Source organism: Mirounga leonina, unplaced genomic scaffold (assembly GCF_011800145.1).
Source record: "Mirounga leonina isolate KUSES-001 unplaced genomic scaffold, KU_Mleo_1.0 Mir_104, whole genome shotgun sequence".
In the NCBI taxonomy this organism is placed as follows: domain Eukaryota; kingdom Metazoa; phylum Chordata; class Mammalia; order Carnivora; family Phocidae; genus Mirounga; species Mirounga leonina.
This window is the reverse complement of record NW_023270231.1, coordinates 15,120,638-15,138,271: the sequence shown is the minus strand read 5'-3', so window position 1 is coordinate 15,138,271 and position 17,634 is coordinate 15,120,638. Positions and strand designations below refer to the sequence as shown.

At 43.5% G+C, this 17,634-nt stretch overlaps 1 protein-coding gene across 6 annotated transcripts in view; it reads right to left on the bottom strand.

The window, feature by feature from the left end:
- Positions 1-3,846: 3,846 nt before the first annotated feature.
- KCNIP1 (potassium voltage-gated channel interacting protein 1) overlaps positions 3,847-17,634 on the bottom strand; it is a 331,798-nt gene continuing 318,010 nt past the window's right edge. For 4 of the 6 annotated variants that reach the window (XM_035014062.1, XM_035014079.1, XM_035014090.1 and 1 more), the window contains 7 exons: positions 16,671-16,795; positions 15,806-15,875; positions 14,243-14,313; positions 13,432-13,539; positions 8,350-8,454; positions 7,390-7,452; positions 3,847-4,159 (listed from right to left, as the gene is read on the bottom strand). In XM_035014062.1, the coding sequence (XP_034869953.1) occupies positions 4,112-4,159; positions 7,390-7,452; positions 8,350-8,454; positions 13,432-13,539; positions 14,243-14,313; positions 15,806-15,875; positions 16,671-16,795 (590 nt within the window). In that variant the 3' untranslated portion in view covers positions 3,847-4,111. Of the gene's footprint in view, positions 4,160-7,389; positions 7,453-8,349; positions 8,455-13,431; positions 13,540-14,242; positions 14,355-15,417; positions 15,431-15,805; positions 15,876-16,640; positions 16,796-17,634 lie in introns of those variants that run through there. The other 2 variants (XM_035014072.1, XM_035014107.1) reach the window with 2 other exon arrangements.

Genomic DNA, 17,634 nt, shown 5'->3' with positions numbered 1-17,634 from the left:
GTGATTACTGGATTATAGGGTAGTTCTATTTTAACTTTTTGAGGAACCTCCATACTGTTTTCCAGAGTCACTGCACCAGTTTGCATTCCCACCAACAGTGCACAAGGGTTCCTTTTTCTCCACATTCTCGTTGTCACATCGTTTCTTGTGTTTTTGATTTTAGCCATTCTGACAGGTATGAGGTGATATTGCATTGTAGTTTTGATTTGCATTTCCTTGATGATGTTATGCATCTTCTCATGTGTCTGTTGGTCATCTGCATGTCTTCTTTGGAGAAATGTCTATTCGTGTCTTTTGGGTTGGATTATTTGATTTTTGGGTGTTGAATTGTTCCTTTATTAAAAGCTTTGATGAATGGTAACCCATACCCTTGCAATTGCTGCAACAGGTTGCTCCCTACCCCCACCCTGAGGACAACCAACTTTCTTTCTGTTGATTATTCATCTCGGGACCAAATCTGAATCTTCCTTTCATCTTGATTTCTCTCTGAATATCTCCAGATGCTGATTTTCCTCTTGGCATTAGGTGTTCAGGACTGAGTTGGGTTTCTTGTGGTCTGGCCAGCACAGGAAGAAGGGTACCAGCCCTTCCACTTTTCTACAGCAGGGGCTCTTAGCCCTGGGGGTACACTGGAATCACCTGGAGAGCTTTTAAAGCATAGTGGGCCCCACCTGTAGAGGTTCTTATTCAGTTAATCTGGGATAAGGCCCAGGCCTCTGGCACTTTAAAAATTTCCCCTTCTCTAAGGGGAACCCTCCTACACTGTTGGTGGGAATGCGAGCTGGTGCAGCCACTCTGGAAAACAGTATGGAGGTTCCTCAAAAAGTTGAAAATAGAGCTACCCTACAACCCAGCAATTGCACTACTAGGTATTTACCCCAAAGATACAAATGTAGTGATCCGAAGGGGCACATGCACCCCAATGTTTATAGCAGCAATGTCCACAATAGATAGACTATGGAAAGAGCCTAGATGTCCATCAACAGATGAATGGGTAAAGAAGATGTGGTATATATATAAAATGGAATATTATGCAGCCATCAAAAACGAAATCTTGCCATTTGCAATGACGTGGATGGAACTAGAGGGTATTATGCTAAGCGAAATAAGTCAATCAGAGAAAGGCAAGTATTATATGATCTCACTGATATGAGGAATTTGAGAAACAAGACAGAGGATCGTAGGGGAAGGGAGGGAAAATGAAACAAGATGAAACCAGAGAGGAAGACAAACCATAAGAGACTCTTAATCTCAGGAAACAAACTGAGGGTTTGTTTGGAGTTGTGGGGGGTGGGAGGGATGGGGTAGCTAGGTGATGGACATTGGGGAGGGTATGTGCTATGGTGAGCACTGTGAATTGTGTAAGACTGATGAATTACAGACCTGTACCCCTGAAACAAATAGTACATTATATGTTAATAAAAAAAACAATTACAATACATGTAAGTCAAATCATGCTATACCCCTTCAACTAATACAGTGCTGTCATTTAAATAAAATTGGGGGAAAACACACACACACACACATTTCCCCTTCTCTGTTCCCCAAGTGATTACGATATGCAGCCAGAGTAGATACACTGGCCTAGACCTTATATAGGTATCTAACACAAGCATCTGAAAAGGTCAGAGGTATTCCTAGCTTCAGGTCCAGCTTGATCCAGCAGCTCAGTGATCTAATCAAGGTTTCAATTTCTGATGTGTTTTATTTTGTTTACACATCTCTGCCTTGCCTTCTGTGATTCTGGTTTATCTGCTCTTTGGTTATCAGATAATCCCTCAGAATTCCTAAATCACTACCAACATGTCCCAGGACTGCGTACTATCTCATTCATGTCCAGTAGGAGAGAGACCATCTTTGTCCTCTTGTTCCCAGCACAAATCTTGTGATTCATGCTATTTGGACTGGCTTTGGTATCAAGCCAATTCCTAAATCAATCATTATGGTTAGGAAGATGGCTCAGATCATGTGTTCCATTCTTAGCACTGGGTGTGGTCAGTTCCCCACCTTAGCTCTGGATGTACATTACAATCACCTGAGCAGATTCTAAAGAATCCTGATGCCCAGGCCTCACTCATAGAGATTCTACTTCAATTGGTCTGGGGTGGGGCCCGGGCACTGGCATTTTTTAAAGTGCCCCAGGTGATTGTGATGTTCAGCCAAGGTGGAGAACCATGGCTTAGACATTGTATAGCCTCATGGTGCAGGTTCAGACCACCCACATGGGAAGAAGGTTCACAAGTACAGATCCTCTGCTTGGGCCTAAGTGTATGTATGCCTTGCTAGGGGCTGGCCACATGTCTAGCAGCCCTAGATGACCACATGGCAGCACTCAGGAGGCCCAGAGAAACAGAGCCGCATCCTCTACAATTTCCAACCGTGAGAAATTGTAGCCAGTGGCAATCAGACTGGGAGTATTTCGTGCATGTGTGACATTTGGTAGCCTGCTCTCGCTTTGGTCCATGGGCACTTATGGCTTTCCCCTTCAGTGCATCTGTTTCCTCATCTGCTATTTGGATTCAAATACCCATGCCTCTTTGAACTGACTACAGATGAATGAGATTTGTGTGTGTACCTTCAGTTCCTTGGGGAGAGACAGAATCCCTTGGCAGGAAGGCTCTATGATGGAGTGGGAAGAGTTTAATCTCTATGGAGCTGTGCTACCCTAGGTAGGTGCCCTTACCTCTTCAGGTCCAAACCAGGAAAATGAGGACTCTATCTCCCAGAATGCCCTACATCAACATGAAATGAGATAATGTATGTAAGCCCCTAGTGCATTATCTGGCACATAATAGGTGTTCAGTAAATTGCTTTCCTTCCAAGAACACCATGGTTAGCTCTTCATCTTTTTTAATGTGATGTTAAACGGGGACTCTAAGACATAGTGTCCAACATAAGTAATAATTTGTTGCTTTTGGTTGAAGCCACTTGGTCAACCCCTGGACTCCAAGCCCCTCAGCAGGAGCTTCTGGCCACCTCTTCATCTCTGTATCCCCAACCATATCATATGAGGCTCCAGACTTTCTACAGCTGAGGGTCTTGAGAGTGGCAATCTTGTTGGAAGGAAGGTGTTGTGAGGGGGGGTCTCATCTTAAAGACATATTTGCTTTTAGTCACAGTATTTGCATTTAAATGAGGTGCTTGCTTGGGGGTAGTGGAGGATGATGACTGATTGGCACTGGGTCTGGCACAAAGTAAGTACAAATAGCTGGATGCCAACTGAATGGACGAGCCTTCCGTTTTCACAGCTTACTCTCCTGGCCAATTGAGTTATGGAGGAAATGAAGATTAAGAGTGTAAGAAATAGTTCTGTTTATTGATTAGAACATGGTATAAAATTACAATTTGCAGGCATTCTGGGCTTTCTGGGAGGGGCATGCAGTGCTAGGCTCTAGCAGGAGATGGAGTGAGGGCATGGACCACTGGGCATTGGCTCTTTTCCTGGGCACATCAAGGGACTTGCACTACCAGCACAGATGCCAGTGTGAGAAAGAATTATTGGTTCTTGCCTCTGGAAACAAAGGATTTGGGCAGTTTGGGTCACCAGACAATGCCATGCTTAAGAATTCAGTTCTATCCTACATATGTTAGGTGCTGGCTCTCCCAATCTAGTCATATACGGATTCATATTGTTCTGTATAATGCTCATTCTTCCCACCAAAAGAAGGGAAACAGGCACATTGGTTTGGGAGGCCACTAGAGGATGGTGTGCATTTGGCTCAGGTCATCTTGCTTCCGGATACATCAAGGTCTGCTGGACTCAGAGGCAGTGGGCTGGGTCACGCAAGCAGAAAAGTGTGCACTACTGTTTAAGCTCAAGCAGAGGGACCTTCCATAGGGCAGCAGCATGAAGAGATGAGCATGCTTCCAAAACAAACCCAATTTCATCTTCTCTCTCTCAAGAAGACGGAGAAGGAAGAGTTTGCAATCAGAGACTGAGCCATGTGATGCTGGGTTCCATAGAAAGTCTCCAGCGGAGAATTCTTCCAAAATGTAAAAGGTGTTTCTGTCCCAAGAGTCGGTGTGCAAAATCAGAACAAGGGCAGATCAAGGTGTTAAGAGGTGGTTGTTCAGTACAATGTCTCTGAGAGCTGGATGGCTATGTCCATAGTCACATGACATTTTGGAATAGCTGGAGGGACCTCATGATGTTGTCATCCTGGGAGGGGAGGAGGGGGAAAAGAGAGGATGGTTAGAACTCTCTGAGGCTCCTCCCTGAGAAGCTCTGTAATGGTGAGCACGTCTCTAGTGTGGGTTTCCCATGCAGAAAGAATGCTGCAAGGGCACTAGAAATAGGAAAAAAGAGTGGGGGCCCAGAGAGTGAGCAATTCAAGGCAAGAAGCACCTTCTCTGGCCTTAGGAAATTTTTGTTGTTGTTTTTTAAAATTTTATTTATTTATTCATGAGAGAGAGAGAGGAAGAGGCCGAGGGAGAAGCAGACTCCCCACGGAGCAGGGAGCCCAATGTGGGACTTGATCCCAGGACGCTGGGATCATGACCTGAGCTGAAGGCAGACTTAGCCTTAACCAACTTAGCCACCCAGGTACCCTGGCCTTAAGAAATTTGTAAGAAATAAAGTATCGAGTGAAACAGTGAATATTACCTTTTTTAAGAAGCTCTGCGCAACTGCATTTTATCAAATGATTTTTCGACATCTACTGAGATGACTGCATTTTTTAAAAAATTCTGTTATTAATTATACTGGTTCATTCTTGAATGTTAAACCAAACTGGCATTTCTGTAATAAACCTTTCTGTTCTTTTTTTTTTTTTTTTTTTTACATATTACTGGATTTGATTTTTTACTCCTATATCCAGAGGGAATATATTAGCTTGAACATTTTATTTTGTAATGGCTTTGCCATGTTTTCATATTAGGGTTATGATAGCTTCATAAATCAAGTTGAGAAGTTTTTCCTCTTTCTCTATTCTCTGAGTTTGTGTGAGATTAATATCGCTTATTCCTTGGAAAGAGTTTGAAAGAATTTATGGGGTAAGACATCTGTGTGTGCCATTTTCTTTATGGGAAAATTTTAAATTACAGATTCAATTTCTTTAACATACATAGGACTATTCAGATTTTCTATTTCTTTTTGTGTTAGTTTTGATAAATTATATTTGCAAGGAATTTGTGGATTTCATACGTTGTCAAATTTGTCAAATAATGAACTATTATCTTTAAATCTGTAAATCCTGTAGCGTTGTTACCCTTTCCACTCCTGATACTGATAGTTTGAGCTTTCTCTCTCTTTCTCTTTTGTTTAAATCAATCTTGCTAAGCATTTGTCAATTTTATTAATTTTTGCAAAGAGGCAAATTTTGGTTTTATTGATTTTTTTATTGCATGTCTCCATTATATGTTCTCTATTTTACTTTTTTCTAGTGTATATTCTCTAAGAAGTAAGTATTGAATGTAGAAGATCCTCAAATGCTTAGCTATTAAGCAACATACTTTTAAGTTCATGGGTCAGAGAAGAAAATATTTTGAATTAAAATATGATGAAAATATGACATATTAAAATATGTGGGATCTAAAACAGTACTTAAAGGAAATTTTATCCCTTTATGTGAACATACTGGAAAAGAATGGTTGAAAAGAATGACCTAAATCTTCATCTCGAAAAGCTAGAAAAAAAGCCCCCCAAATTAAATTAAAATAAAATAGAAGGAAAAAGATAATTTAGAACACAAATGATAAAACAGAAAGCAGACCTATAACAGAAAAAAAAAATCAACAAAGACAAAAGTTGATTCTAGGTGTTTGAAATCTTTTAAAAGTTGCTAGAACTTTTAAAGTAAGTCTATGGGTTCTGGAGTCAGGCTGCCTAGATTCAAATCTGGATCTGTCATTTACTAGCTGGGTGGCCTTAGGCCAATTATTTAATCCCTCTGTGCCTCAGTTTCTTTATATGTAAAATAGCATCGATCACAGTATCTACCTATGGGTGGGTTGTGAGTAAAAAGTAAGTGAATTAATGAATAACTATAGAGGTTGCTAATGTGAGAAACTAAACGAATTTAAAAACTTCACTCACCTCTGAAGCAAAGTCAAAAAAGGACACCTAAGTAGGGCATAGAATTTAAAATTAGAATGATGGAGTTCAGGTTCCATCTCTGATCTCTGTCACCTACTGTGCCTTAGCCATATCTCTTAACTTTGCAATGTCTCAGTTTTCTCTTCTTTAAAATGGGCATGATCAGTTCTGCCGGTCACCCAGTTCATGATGATTAACATGTTGAAATATTTCTAGCCTTGTTGGTAAATAACTGCTGACCTGAGCCTCCCACCCAGCATCTTTCCCTCTGTCTCTCTGGTAACTGGTCCAGGACCCCCAGAACACCCAAAGATCCGTCAGCTAACAGACTGGCAAGCTTAGAAGGGTCCCTTTAGGGCATGCTCCATGGCATTAGTCAAGGTCAGTTAAGAGTGGTCAATTCTCAGTCCACTCTCATTATTGAATATTTTGAATATCACCTTGGATAAAACGCCACCACCTCTCAGAACTGTTGTGAGGTGTATGCATATACCTGAAACTTGGTAGGTGCTCAGTACGTGTTGGTGACTTCTCCCCAGTTTTGTGCACCTGCAGCTCTAACTGGGTGAGCTCAGAGTGACTGCGTACTTTTCTGAAATAAGGTGGGGATGGAAATGCATTTTTCTAAAGCAGATGAAAGCAACTATTTCCAGTTCATTTTCTGGCAGAGACTCTGGGCTAGTCTATCCTTTCAACGAGTGACAATGTGGTCCAAGGACCTGCAGCACCAGCTTGACCTGGGAGAGTGTTAGAATAGTAGCGCCTCAAAGTCCCCTCCAGACCTATTGAATTAGAATCTACATTTTAACCAGAACTTCAAGGAGGTTGGGTTGCCCATTAAAGTTTTAGAAGCCTTGATCCCCACGGCATTTGTGTTAAAACAAAGATTTCTACAGCACCCTCCTCCCCCCGCCCCCCATCTAGTGTTCATTTTCAGAATCATCTGGGCAATTCTTGGGTATACTATGGCTTGAGAATTACAGTTTTAGGTTTTTTTCCCAGCTACTCCCTTGTAGTCTGAGGAGTGGGTCATCGAGCCAGAAGCAGGTTAAAAAATGAGTGTTGCCCACTTGGGAAGTCTTTGGTTTCACAGAGACCCCCTCTGGGCTTTCACATCCCCCCCCACCCCCAATCCTTCTCAGGCTGTCTGGCTCAGACTGTGTTTAGCCAAGACCAACCACAGGCCATTTGGAGGAGTGGAGATTGTTGGAATTCTAAGTTGCTGCTGGTGGGGTTGGTGGTGGTGGCTCTGACCTGAGGCCGCAGGTTTCTCATTCTCGCCCTCCTGCCGGTCCCCAGCCCCCAGATTTCCTTTCCCAGATCTAGAGGTTTTGTGCTCTGAGGTCTCTCCTTACCTCCTGACAGGATTCAAGAAATTCATCTAAAGTCACGATGCCATCTTTATTTTTGTCCATTTTCTGGAAGACACAACAGGAAGAACTTTAACGAACCTGGTAATCTGCATTCCAAAACTTGCTCTTTGTTAACCACCTTTGCCCTGAGAATCAAGGTGGTCTTTCACTGGCCAGACAACTCCACCCAGGCCCTGGTTATAGCCCTTTGACCCCCATGAGCTTCCTTAAAATGGAAAGACTTGCTCCAGACTCTCATTACCTCATCACCAGATTATTCTGCTGACACCCTAATATGTGTTCCCCAGACTCTCTCCCAGCCTGTCCACCTGGCAGAGAGAACGCTGCACATGAGAGGTTCGACTTCTTCTCTGTCACTTACTGTGTGACCCTGAGTGAGTCTTTAAGCCTCTCTGAGCCTCCACTTTTCCCATCTGCAAAGTGAGAGGATTAGACTAGAATGAGCTTGGACATTCTTCAAAACTTTACCACTAGCTTACTTTTTTACTAAAACACCATTCTGGTCATGCCACTCTTCCACTTATGGAGTTAACTGTAGTCATCCAAGCAAGGCTAAACCTCTTCAGTTAAAGATCTCAACCCAGTCCACCCTTGTTTCCAACTTTATTTCCCGTTACTCCCCAGACATAAAGCCTTAACACCTGCATAAACGTGCTTAATGACATCTTCTCTGGCTACTCTGCTCCACCAAGAATTTTTATGGAACTTAGAGGCTATATGGTAGCATTTATACTTCGTAATATACTTCCCTATTCTATTCTGTAGTATATACTTGCCTGCTTAATGAGATCATCTATTACTTGAGGTCAGCATATCCTGTGATTCTTTTCTGTTTTCTACAATGCTTAGAACAGAGTTGCACACACACCACTTGTTCAGATGCTTGTGGGTTGACTGGCCTACGTTGGGCTTAAAGCTCATGCACAGTGTGTGTGCACTTACCTGGAAGAAGACATCCACATGCTGCCTTGGAGTGTCTTCTTTGAGCACGGGATATGTATATTTCCCCATCATGTCGTAGATGGCTTTGACGATGTCCATCATCTCCTGGAGAGATGATATGGAAGCACAGTATGGGAACCATGAGGTTTTTAGGTGACAGTTTGGGGCTTCTTGTTACACTTGTGAATCTAAGGTGATCCCAGGGACTCTCTTCAGCTGATGAGAGGGCGTTAGAAAGCAAGCGAAGGGGCTATATACTGCGAACCTCCTCCCAGAGAGAGGGTGGCGGGAAATTCTCTTCCCCTTCAGAGGCTCTTGGGTAGGTTACCTTTTCTTGAGCATTATCCTCAGTGAGGGGTTATGTGTGGGATTGGGGTGAACGTGTGTGTACTGATGAACTCACACCCCATTTTTGGAAGACCCTGTCCCCACTCCACAATTCCTTTGAATGGTTGGGTCCAGGTGGCTGTGTTTGTACTGGGTGACCTATCCCTGTGACCACAGCTATTGGGAACAAAGGTGGACATCTGACTAAAGCTGAGCTACTCTATTTTTCTGTGATGAGGCACAGAAATGTAATCAGGAGTGATAGAACTCTGGAGCTCAAAGGTCAAGTGGCGTTAGGGCCAGAGTAGGTGCCACAGGCAAGCCATTTCCAGGATTTACCTGAGGTTGAGTGAGAGCAGACACCAAAAGCTTCTGCAGAAGAGTAGAACTTCTGTGAAGAGTAAAATGGAGCAAATGCACAGAAGGTAGAAGAGATGAGAAAAATGCAGGGAGAAAGAGAGAGCAAGAGGAGAGGAGAGGAGAGAGTAGAGAGAGAAAGGAGATGGCGCTGACGGGGGACAAGAAATGTTCTCATGAGCACATGCATGGGCACCTGCATGCACACACACACACACACACTCACACACACAATCTCTCTCACACACTCTCATACACAATCTTTCTCTCTCACACATACACACACACACAATCTCTCTCACACACATATACACATTCACACACATACACATTCTCACACACACACTTTCTCTCACACACACATACTCTTTCACACACACTCTCACACACAAACACATACACACACACTTTCTCATACACACACACATATACACAATCACACACACTCAGAGGCTCTCTGAGAAAAACAAATGAAGAAGACAGTTACAAAGACTGGGAGAAGCCCCAGATGGGCAGTGTCTCAGAATGGTTACGCTATAAACTAAAACCTCCTCTTGTGCCTCCCCACCCCTATATTGCTAGCAACTTGAATGTGTCATTTCTGCAGAAGAAAGTGTGGCCATCTTGATCTCAGCAATGCTGGAGGAGGAGGAGGGAAGAGAGAGGAAAGAAGAGGTGAGGGGAGAGAGAGAGATTGGAGACTAACAATCTTCTAGCTTCAGTGGGGATTTCACATGTTCCATCAGACTAGCTATACCTTTTAGGAAACCTCTCAATTTAAGCTAGTTTATGTTGATGATCTTTTATCTTTGTAACCAAAAGACCGCTTTCTACAAAGTCTTTCTTGTTTTATGGGGCCTGATAGATGGTACAAATCCTGTCATGTTTTCTTTCTAATCTCTCAATGCTTCTCCATACAGAGTAAGTGATCATTAAGTACTTGTTAAAAGAGTTAAGTTGTTCTTATTATTAGTGTAGCTCTGTTTCCTCAAGACTGTGAGCTCATGAGGACATATACACGATCCTTCATTGCTAAGGTCTCTGCATGGGCTAGGAACCCCGTAACTGTGGAGTGGCTCTGTGATGTTCTGATCACACTGGCCAAGCACAGTATTCCATGGCCCCTCGGAATGCAGGAAAGAGGGCGTAGGAGGACAGCCTTGTCTTTGAGATCTTTGAAATAGTGTCTGTGGAGACCCAGGGAACGGCCTTTCTCCTGGGTTCCTTGTCTGCTGCTCCTCATTCCATGTGCTTATTTTATTGTTTTTATTCATTTTTAACCTATTTTTAATAATATTAGACTTACACAAAAGTTGCAAGAATAGAACAGAACATTCATGTATACCTTTGACCCAGCTTCTCCTAACTTGCCAAAGCACAGCACAGTGATCAAACCCAGGGAATTAACAATGCTACAACAATGCTATGCAGGGCTATTAACAAAACTATGGACCTTATTCACATTTCATTAGATTTTTCCCTAATGTCTTTTTTATGGTTAAGGATCCCTCATCCATCTAGTTGTGTGTCTCCTTAGTCTCCTCTAACCTGTGACAGTTTCTCACCCTTTGTCTTTCAAGACCAAGACACTTCTGATACAGTGCTGGTAAGTTATTTTATGTCTCTGTTTAGGTTAGTCCCTGGTTTTCTTATGATAAGATTGAAGTTATACATTTTTGACGAGAATACCATAGAAGTGATATTATATCCTTCTTGGTACATCATGTCAAAGAGGTATAGGGAGTTGATATATCTTATTAATGGCGATGTGAACCTTGATGACTTGATCAAGGTGGTGCCTGCCTGTCAAGTTCCTCCACTGATTTTAGTATCTTTCAGTGGGTCTTGCCTGCAAAAATTATTATTGTGGTACTTGCCTAATGCTGATTTTGTATTTCCTTTATTCCTTCTTTATTTATTAATTGGAATTCTTCTTTAAGGAAGAGTTGTCCCTTATCCCCCATTTGTCTATGAATTCAATTATTTATTTGAATACATATTTATTATTTATTTGAACACATATTTGAATATATATAATCTGTAATTATGTATATATAATTTAGTAGGGACTCATGGATATTTTCTTTATTTTATAGCTTATAATCTAATATTAACATTTTTAATTTTGTTGCTCAAATTGTTCTGTTTTGGTGATTGGGAACTCCTTCAGACTGATTCCTGTAGCTTTTTGACATGTCCCATCCTTTTCTTTTTTTCTTTTTTAGGCACTTCAATATTTTCCAGCACTACAAGGTACTCCAGGATGATCTTGTATTTTCTTGTTCCCAGTCCTGGAATCACTGACTTCTGCAAGGAGACTGATTCCTTTAATTGGAGGATGGTGTTCAGAAACCAAGGTCTGGGTTCAAGGTATCCTCATTGCTAGAGGGTGTCATTGTCTTAGGCCCTCCCAATAGAACTAGGAGATACACGTCTCTATCCATGTGTTTATTTTTTTATTTTTTAAAGATTTTATTTATTTATTTATTTGACAGAGAGAGAGACAGCGAGAGAGGGAACACAAGCAAGGGGAGTGTGAAAGGGGAAGCAGGCTTCCCGCTGGGCAGGGAGCCCGATGCGGGGCTCGATCCCAGGACCCTGGGATCAAGACCTGAGCCGAAGGCAGATGCTTAACAACTGAGCCACCCAGGCGCCCCTCCAGGTGTTTATTTTAAAATGTCTTCATAAGTCCCTCACATCCACGTTATCATAGGTTCTTTCCTGAGTACCTTTATTAAGAGAAAGGATTTAAAGACCAATTTTAATTGCTCTCTCAGGATTTTCATTGCCTAATTTGGATGAGATTATCTCCAAATGATTGCCAGGAGAGGTTCCAGTTGTCTTTTCTAGGAAGCTGCTTATTCACACTTTCTTTTTCTTTTAGGAGGTACTTTATTAATTCTGCCATCTAGAGAGGTCTGATGGGTATTAATGGCGACAATTTTGTCTAGTCTGCAAGTAAGAAAGAGGGAGCAGGACTTAGTGAGGTTATTCAGTGATGGAATTATGACTGCACCAAGGTTGAAAACTGTGTTGTGAGTCCCATTTTAGGGTCCTTTCTTTATATATTTTGTGAAGTAGTATTTGAATATTTTGGAGTATCATAAATTTGAGTAGGTATAGAAGCATTAAATTATTTGCAAAATTGAGATAATATACATATTATTTATAAAGTGATTTTTATTTTTCTTTGAAGATTTTATTTATGTATTTGAGAGAGAGAGAGAGAACAAGCATGAGTGGAGGGGAGGAGCAGAGGGACAGGGAGAAGCAGACTCCTTGCTGAGCAGGGAGCCTAATGTGGGACTCAATCCCAGGACCCCAGGATCATGACCTGAGCCAAAAGCAGATGCTTAACCGACTGAGCCACCCAGGTGCCCCTATAAGGTGATTTTTTAAATGTAATGTGTCAGATGAATTTTTACATCTTCTTACTTTTGTGTGACTTTAAATGGCCACCTGTTATTCCATTACATGAATTTACTGGAATTCATTGAACATATCTGTTACTAGTGGATATTAGGGTTTTTACACTCAGGGGAATCATCCACCACTTTATTTTCAGCACCTAGAACACCTTACAAGCCCTCAAATATACATTGAGCAAATACTTGACTGAATGAATGAGGCATGAACATTAGAGAGCTCAGCAGGGTTGAAGTGAAAATTGGAGATGACATTTGTAGCTCTAGACACTGCGCCCAGCACGTAGAAACTCGGGGAGTGGGATGTTACAGGGTCCACGCTGCAACTGAGAGACCAAGATACAGTAGATATCAAAGTGAGTTTTGAGATAGACCTGTGGGCATTTCATTGTCTAGACACCACATGTAACTCCGAGGATCTAAAAGTGTCAAGCAGTGAAGAGTCAGAAATTGTTTGTGATGTGTTTAGAGATAGCTGCACCTGCCATCATCCCCACCTATGGTTTTATTAGTAGGCAAAATAGATTGTGGCCAATATGATCCTATTATAGTCCCCTCTTCCTCAAAAATGTCCCTTCTCTCTTCTAGACGGTGTTTTCAACTCGATCATTCCAACTTTCAGTTTTAACTTGCGGCTCTCAACCTGCTAAATGTGGGTTCCCCTGGGAAGAGTAAGTCTACACTAAAAGCATGACACCCCTTTGGAATGTGCATTGAATATAAGGGACCCAGTGACAACGAATGAATCTGCTTAATCCTTTCTTGAGTGCTTGGGAACAGGGCAGGGTAGAGCAATGGGGGAGGTCAAAGGTGACCTTCTTCCTTTTGCCAGGAATCAGCTCTGTTAGCCCCAAAGCAGATCCCTCTTCATTCAGATAACTTCCTCCTCGTGATTGTGACTGGGGCTATTTTCTGCTTATAATTAGATGCCTTCACTGTAGCTCTTTCATGCCTCTCGCCTCAGCTCACTTACCTCTTTGTTTATGTATCCGTCTTTATTGATGTCATACAAATTAAATGTCCACCTTAGCTTCTCATGGACGGTTCCTCTCAGTAAAATCGACAGAGCAGTTACAAAGTCCTGACAAGTAGAAGAGGCATAAATGACATTAACCACCAAGCCATGGAGTGGGCCGCAGCTCTGTCTTCAGGTCAGACTCTATGACTGTTTGTACCGAATGGTATCTCCCATGTCCGCTGTCCCCTGAAGGATATGGCCTACCTCAGTGAAAGCAGCCCCCCTTCCATTCCCTACCTTGCCCATTCTAGGGGACAGAGTCTCTTTGAGGAAGAATGTGTGTGCTGACATCTCCAGACTCTTCTGGTAGTGCCTTATCCCACAGCTCCAATTACCCTAAGACTGGCTACAATCTACTACCTGAGTTCACAACCCTCTCTTACCACCTCCTAGCTCTTTGGCCTTGGGAAAGCCACTCCATCTCTCTCTGCCTTACTGTCCTCTTCTGCAAACTGGTAATAAATCATAGAACTGGACCTTGTAGGGTTACTGTGGGGACTAAATGAATTAATCCATGCAAGGCACTAGTGTAGAGTCTGTCACATGGCTAGCTCCATGCATGTGAGCTATTCAGCTGTTATCTGTAGTCCCTCGAGGCCCTGAGCTCCTGGAGGGGAGGGGCAGCTGCTGCATCCTTCCCTATCTTAGGAAATGCTTGTTAAGTGGACAAATGACTGAAGTGTTTGATGATCCAACTGTCCCTTCAATAGGCCACAGCTTAGAGGAGGAGGGGGGGGGGGGGGCCGGGACTCAGAGACAAGCGTACCTCAAACTTCACAGAGCCTGTCTGGGTGGTGTCGAAGGCGTGGAAGAGGTAATGAGCATACATGCTGGCATCTGCAAGGCACAGAAGGAAAGGCAAGTGACGGGAGCCGGGGCTTCACAGAGGGGAGCGAGAACGCTTGGAAACAATAAGAAGTAGAAGAGGGTGCTGCTGGGGTGATGGGAAGGTGGAAACGGGGTGTGGGCAAACCCACTGTGGAAACTGGGACCCAGGTGGCTGTCTTGGGGTTTAGGTGGGAAGTTCTTACAGCAAAGACAGGCCCTTGCCCCTCCATCTAGTCTTCCCGGGAGAAAGACCCTCCTGCCTGCCTGGGTGGGTAATTCTTGGTGTGTGGGTAACATGGCAACTGTGTGCAGAAGAAGTTCTCCCAAGTGGTAGAGCAATGCCATGGAGTGAGCACTCACCAGGGAGCAGACAGACCTGGGCTTGGTTAGCAGCTCTGTCCCTATTTAGCTGTGTGACCACAGGCATCTAGCAGAATATCTCTGAGCGCCTTTCTCCCATCTCTTACAAAGGGATGTAGCAAGACCTATCTCTTCGAATTTTTGAAAAAGCACGTTAAATTTTTCACATAGTCACATCATCAAAACCATCACCAGGCCTGCCACATGATCAAAATTCAAAAAAATGTGGCTCAATAGAACTCGACAACAGTGATTCTGGGGCCTGTGTGGGGTGAAGCCGTACCCGCCCCCCGCAACTTGGGTAGGGACCCTGTAGTGGGTCCCCACACCTAGGAAGGCCCCCTCTGCTGCTGAAGAGGCCCAGGAGAAACAGAGCCTAAGAAGTGTTCGGGACACTTGGACCTCCATTTCGTCAGGACCCAGGATCAGGGAGGGCTCCTGCAGGGGATAACTCTCGGGGGCAGGAAAGGAGTCGGCATGTGACACATGGAAGCCATGGGAAAAGCTACAGATGTCCTAGGCCCGTGGAGCCAGAGCAGCTTCCTTCAGCAGTCAGGCATGGCAACACAGTGGCCATGGGCCTGGAGCACTCATTAACCTGGACTCAGATGCACTACTTTATGTTCCCTCCGTCTTCTTGGATTCATTTATTTCTACAGTCTCTGGTATTTATTAAAGTTCTCTTTCAAAATTCCACCTTGCCTCAGCTGTTGTGAGGGAAAGAATGGAGAGCTTGGGGCACAATGGTGGGACCAACAGGGCAAAGCTTTTCATCAGACGCTTGTGGGATGGAATCCTGCTCTGCCACTTACTAGCTGTGTGACCTTGAGTGAATTGCTTAACTTCTCTGAGACGTAGTTGCCCCATTGGGCATATAGTGCAGTGCCTGCTGTCTACAGCTGTTATGAGACTTTGTGATATTGCTTTGTTAATCTCTCCTCTCCTGGAAATGATCCATTTCAGAGCTCTTTTCTGCTAAAGCTTTAGCTAATTCCATATCTTGTAATAAGGGAGGGAAATCTTACCCTGAGTTGTCCTTGACCTTGAGGAGGAGGCAGATAACAAGAAGCATGAACTTGGAGGAAGAAAGGCTGCTCACCAGAGAGGGAGCTGGGAAGGATCTTTTCAAGATCAGACTCACCTCCATGAGGGAAAAACTGAGCGTAGATCTGTTTGAATGTTTCTTCATTGACCACACCACTGGGGCACTCCTGTATGAAGGCGAGAGAGTAAGTGGGAGGGATGGGGGCCCACCCCAGAAAGAGGAGACTGGGTCCAGCCTTGGGATTTTATTTTTCCCTATTATCCCTGATGAGCAGGGACTGGACAACCACCTGCACAATTCTGTGTCTCCAAGTGAGTAGCTGGGACATAGACCCACCTTAGGACTGAAGCTGCTTTACAAAATGATGAGAATGGGCACCGTGAGGTGGAAAGAGCTTGGGATTTGGGCTTAGGAAGATCTGGATTTGGATCCTGGCTCAGCCTCTTCTAGGCTTTGTGGCTTTGAGTGAGTTAGGCTCTGATCCTCAATGTCCTTACCTGTAAAATGGGGCTAACAGTACCTTCCCGACAAGGCTATCATGAGGTTTAATATAGGAAATGATGTGGCAAATTAATACACTGGCATTCAGGCTTACACATCAGTCTCCATGAGCTCAGTTAGCACAGACTAAATCCCATCAGGATGGACAATATTGACAGGGTGAATGGGTTACGCTAAGGCTAGAAGCTGGGCCAAGGTGAATTCTCCACTGTTGTGCCTGCCATCCCGTGAAGTTCCTGGGCTACTGGCCAGTTTCCCATCTATCGAGGTTGTCTCATTCTTGCCTGGAGTCTTTCCTTCTAGCCAGGTGATCTTGCCTTCATGCCCCCTTTAGAGAATTGGCCTTTCTTTTACAACTACATATATGGAAGAGCTCCCTGATGGGCCCCGTTGGCATTTGGAAGACTTAGCTTCAGGTGGGAAATTCTGCCTGGGCCTTCAGATGCCCTGTGGGCCTTACATTTTTGAAGCCTCGATAAAGGACTTGCAGCTCCCTCTTGGTGAAGTTGGTCTGGGCCTCAAGCTGCTCCAGTCCCTCGGGCCGATGGCAAACCATGGTCATTTCCAACTCATCTTCAATCTTATCTGGAACCAGAGGAGATGGCGTTGGAGGGGCTGACCTCAGTGGCCACTCGTCAGACCACAGTCTTGGCTGTCAAAAGAGTGGTGTTGTGACCTGGTACACAGGGTCGTGGGCTGGGGTCACAGTGCAGATGATCTTTCTCCCTTGGGCCTCCCCCTGCCCCCTGCCTAGTCACTTCTGTCTCACACTCGGTCCAGCCTTTGGGCCAGCTGTGTCAGACCACACAGGGAGGGAGTTTCAGGCTGGAGAGAAACACATTCCAAGTGGAGATGAGGGTAGATGGGCTCAAAGTAAGTCTATATGAATACAGTTCCCTTTCTTTCAAAATAACTTCTTTGCACAATTTGCTGCTCGCTGAACCATGTTAGAGACACAGGTAAGTGAGTGGAATGGTTAACAGCTTCCAAACAGGGAAGGGAAACAAATCTATTAAAAAGGTAGAGCAAAGCCTTACCATTTGGTACAATTAGATGAAGTCTAACACGATTTAGCAAAGAGTTCCAATTATGGCATGTGAAATATTAACTTAAGAATGCAAATGCATTTTACAGTGTTGTTTTGTAATATCTATTAGATGTTCTTAAATAATAGGAAGATGACTTAAATGGGAACTACTTGATATAAATCAAATCTTCTGAAAGCATTTGAAGAGCTCAGAAAACAGTTGTCTGAAGTAGCAGTTTGTTCCTCCAATAAGTATGACAAAATAATGTAATTTTGTACTAGTTATTGAGAAAGTGTCAGTCTATGAAAGCAAGAAATCCGCCCATCACCTACTGAAGGATCACAAAATCCAAATAAGTGGAAGTTTCAACGTTTGACCATCCCAGAAGGATAAATG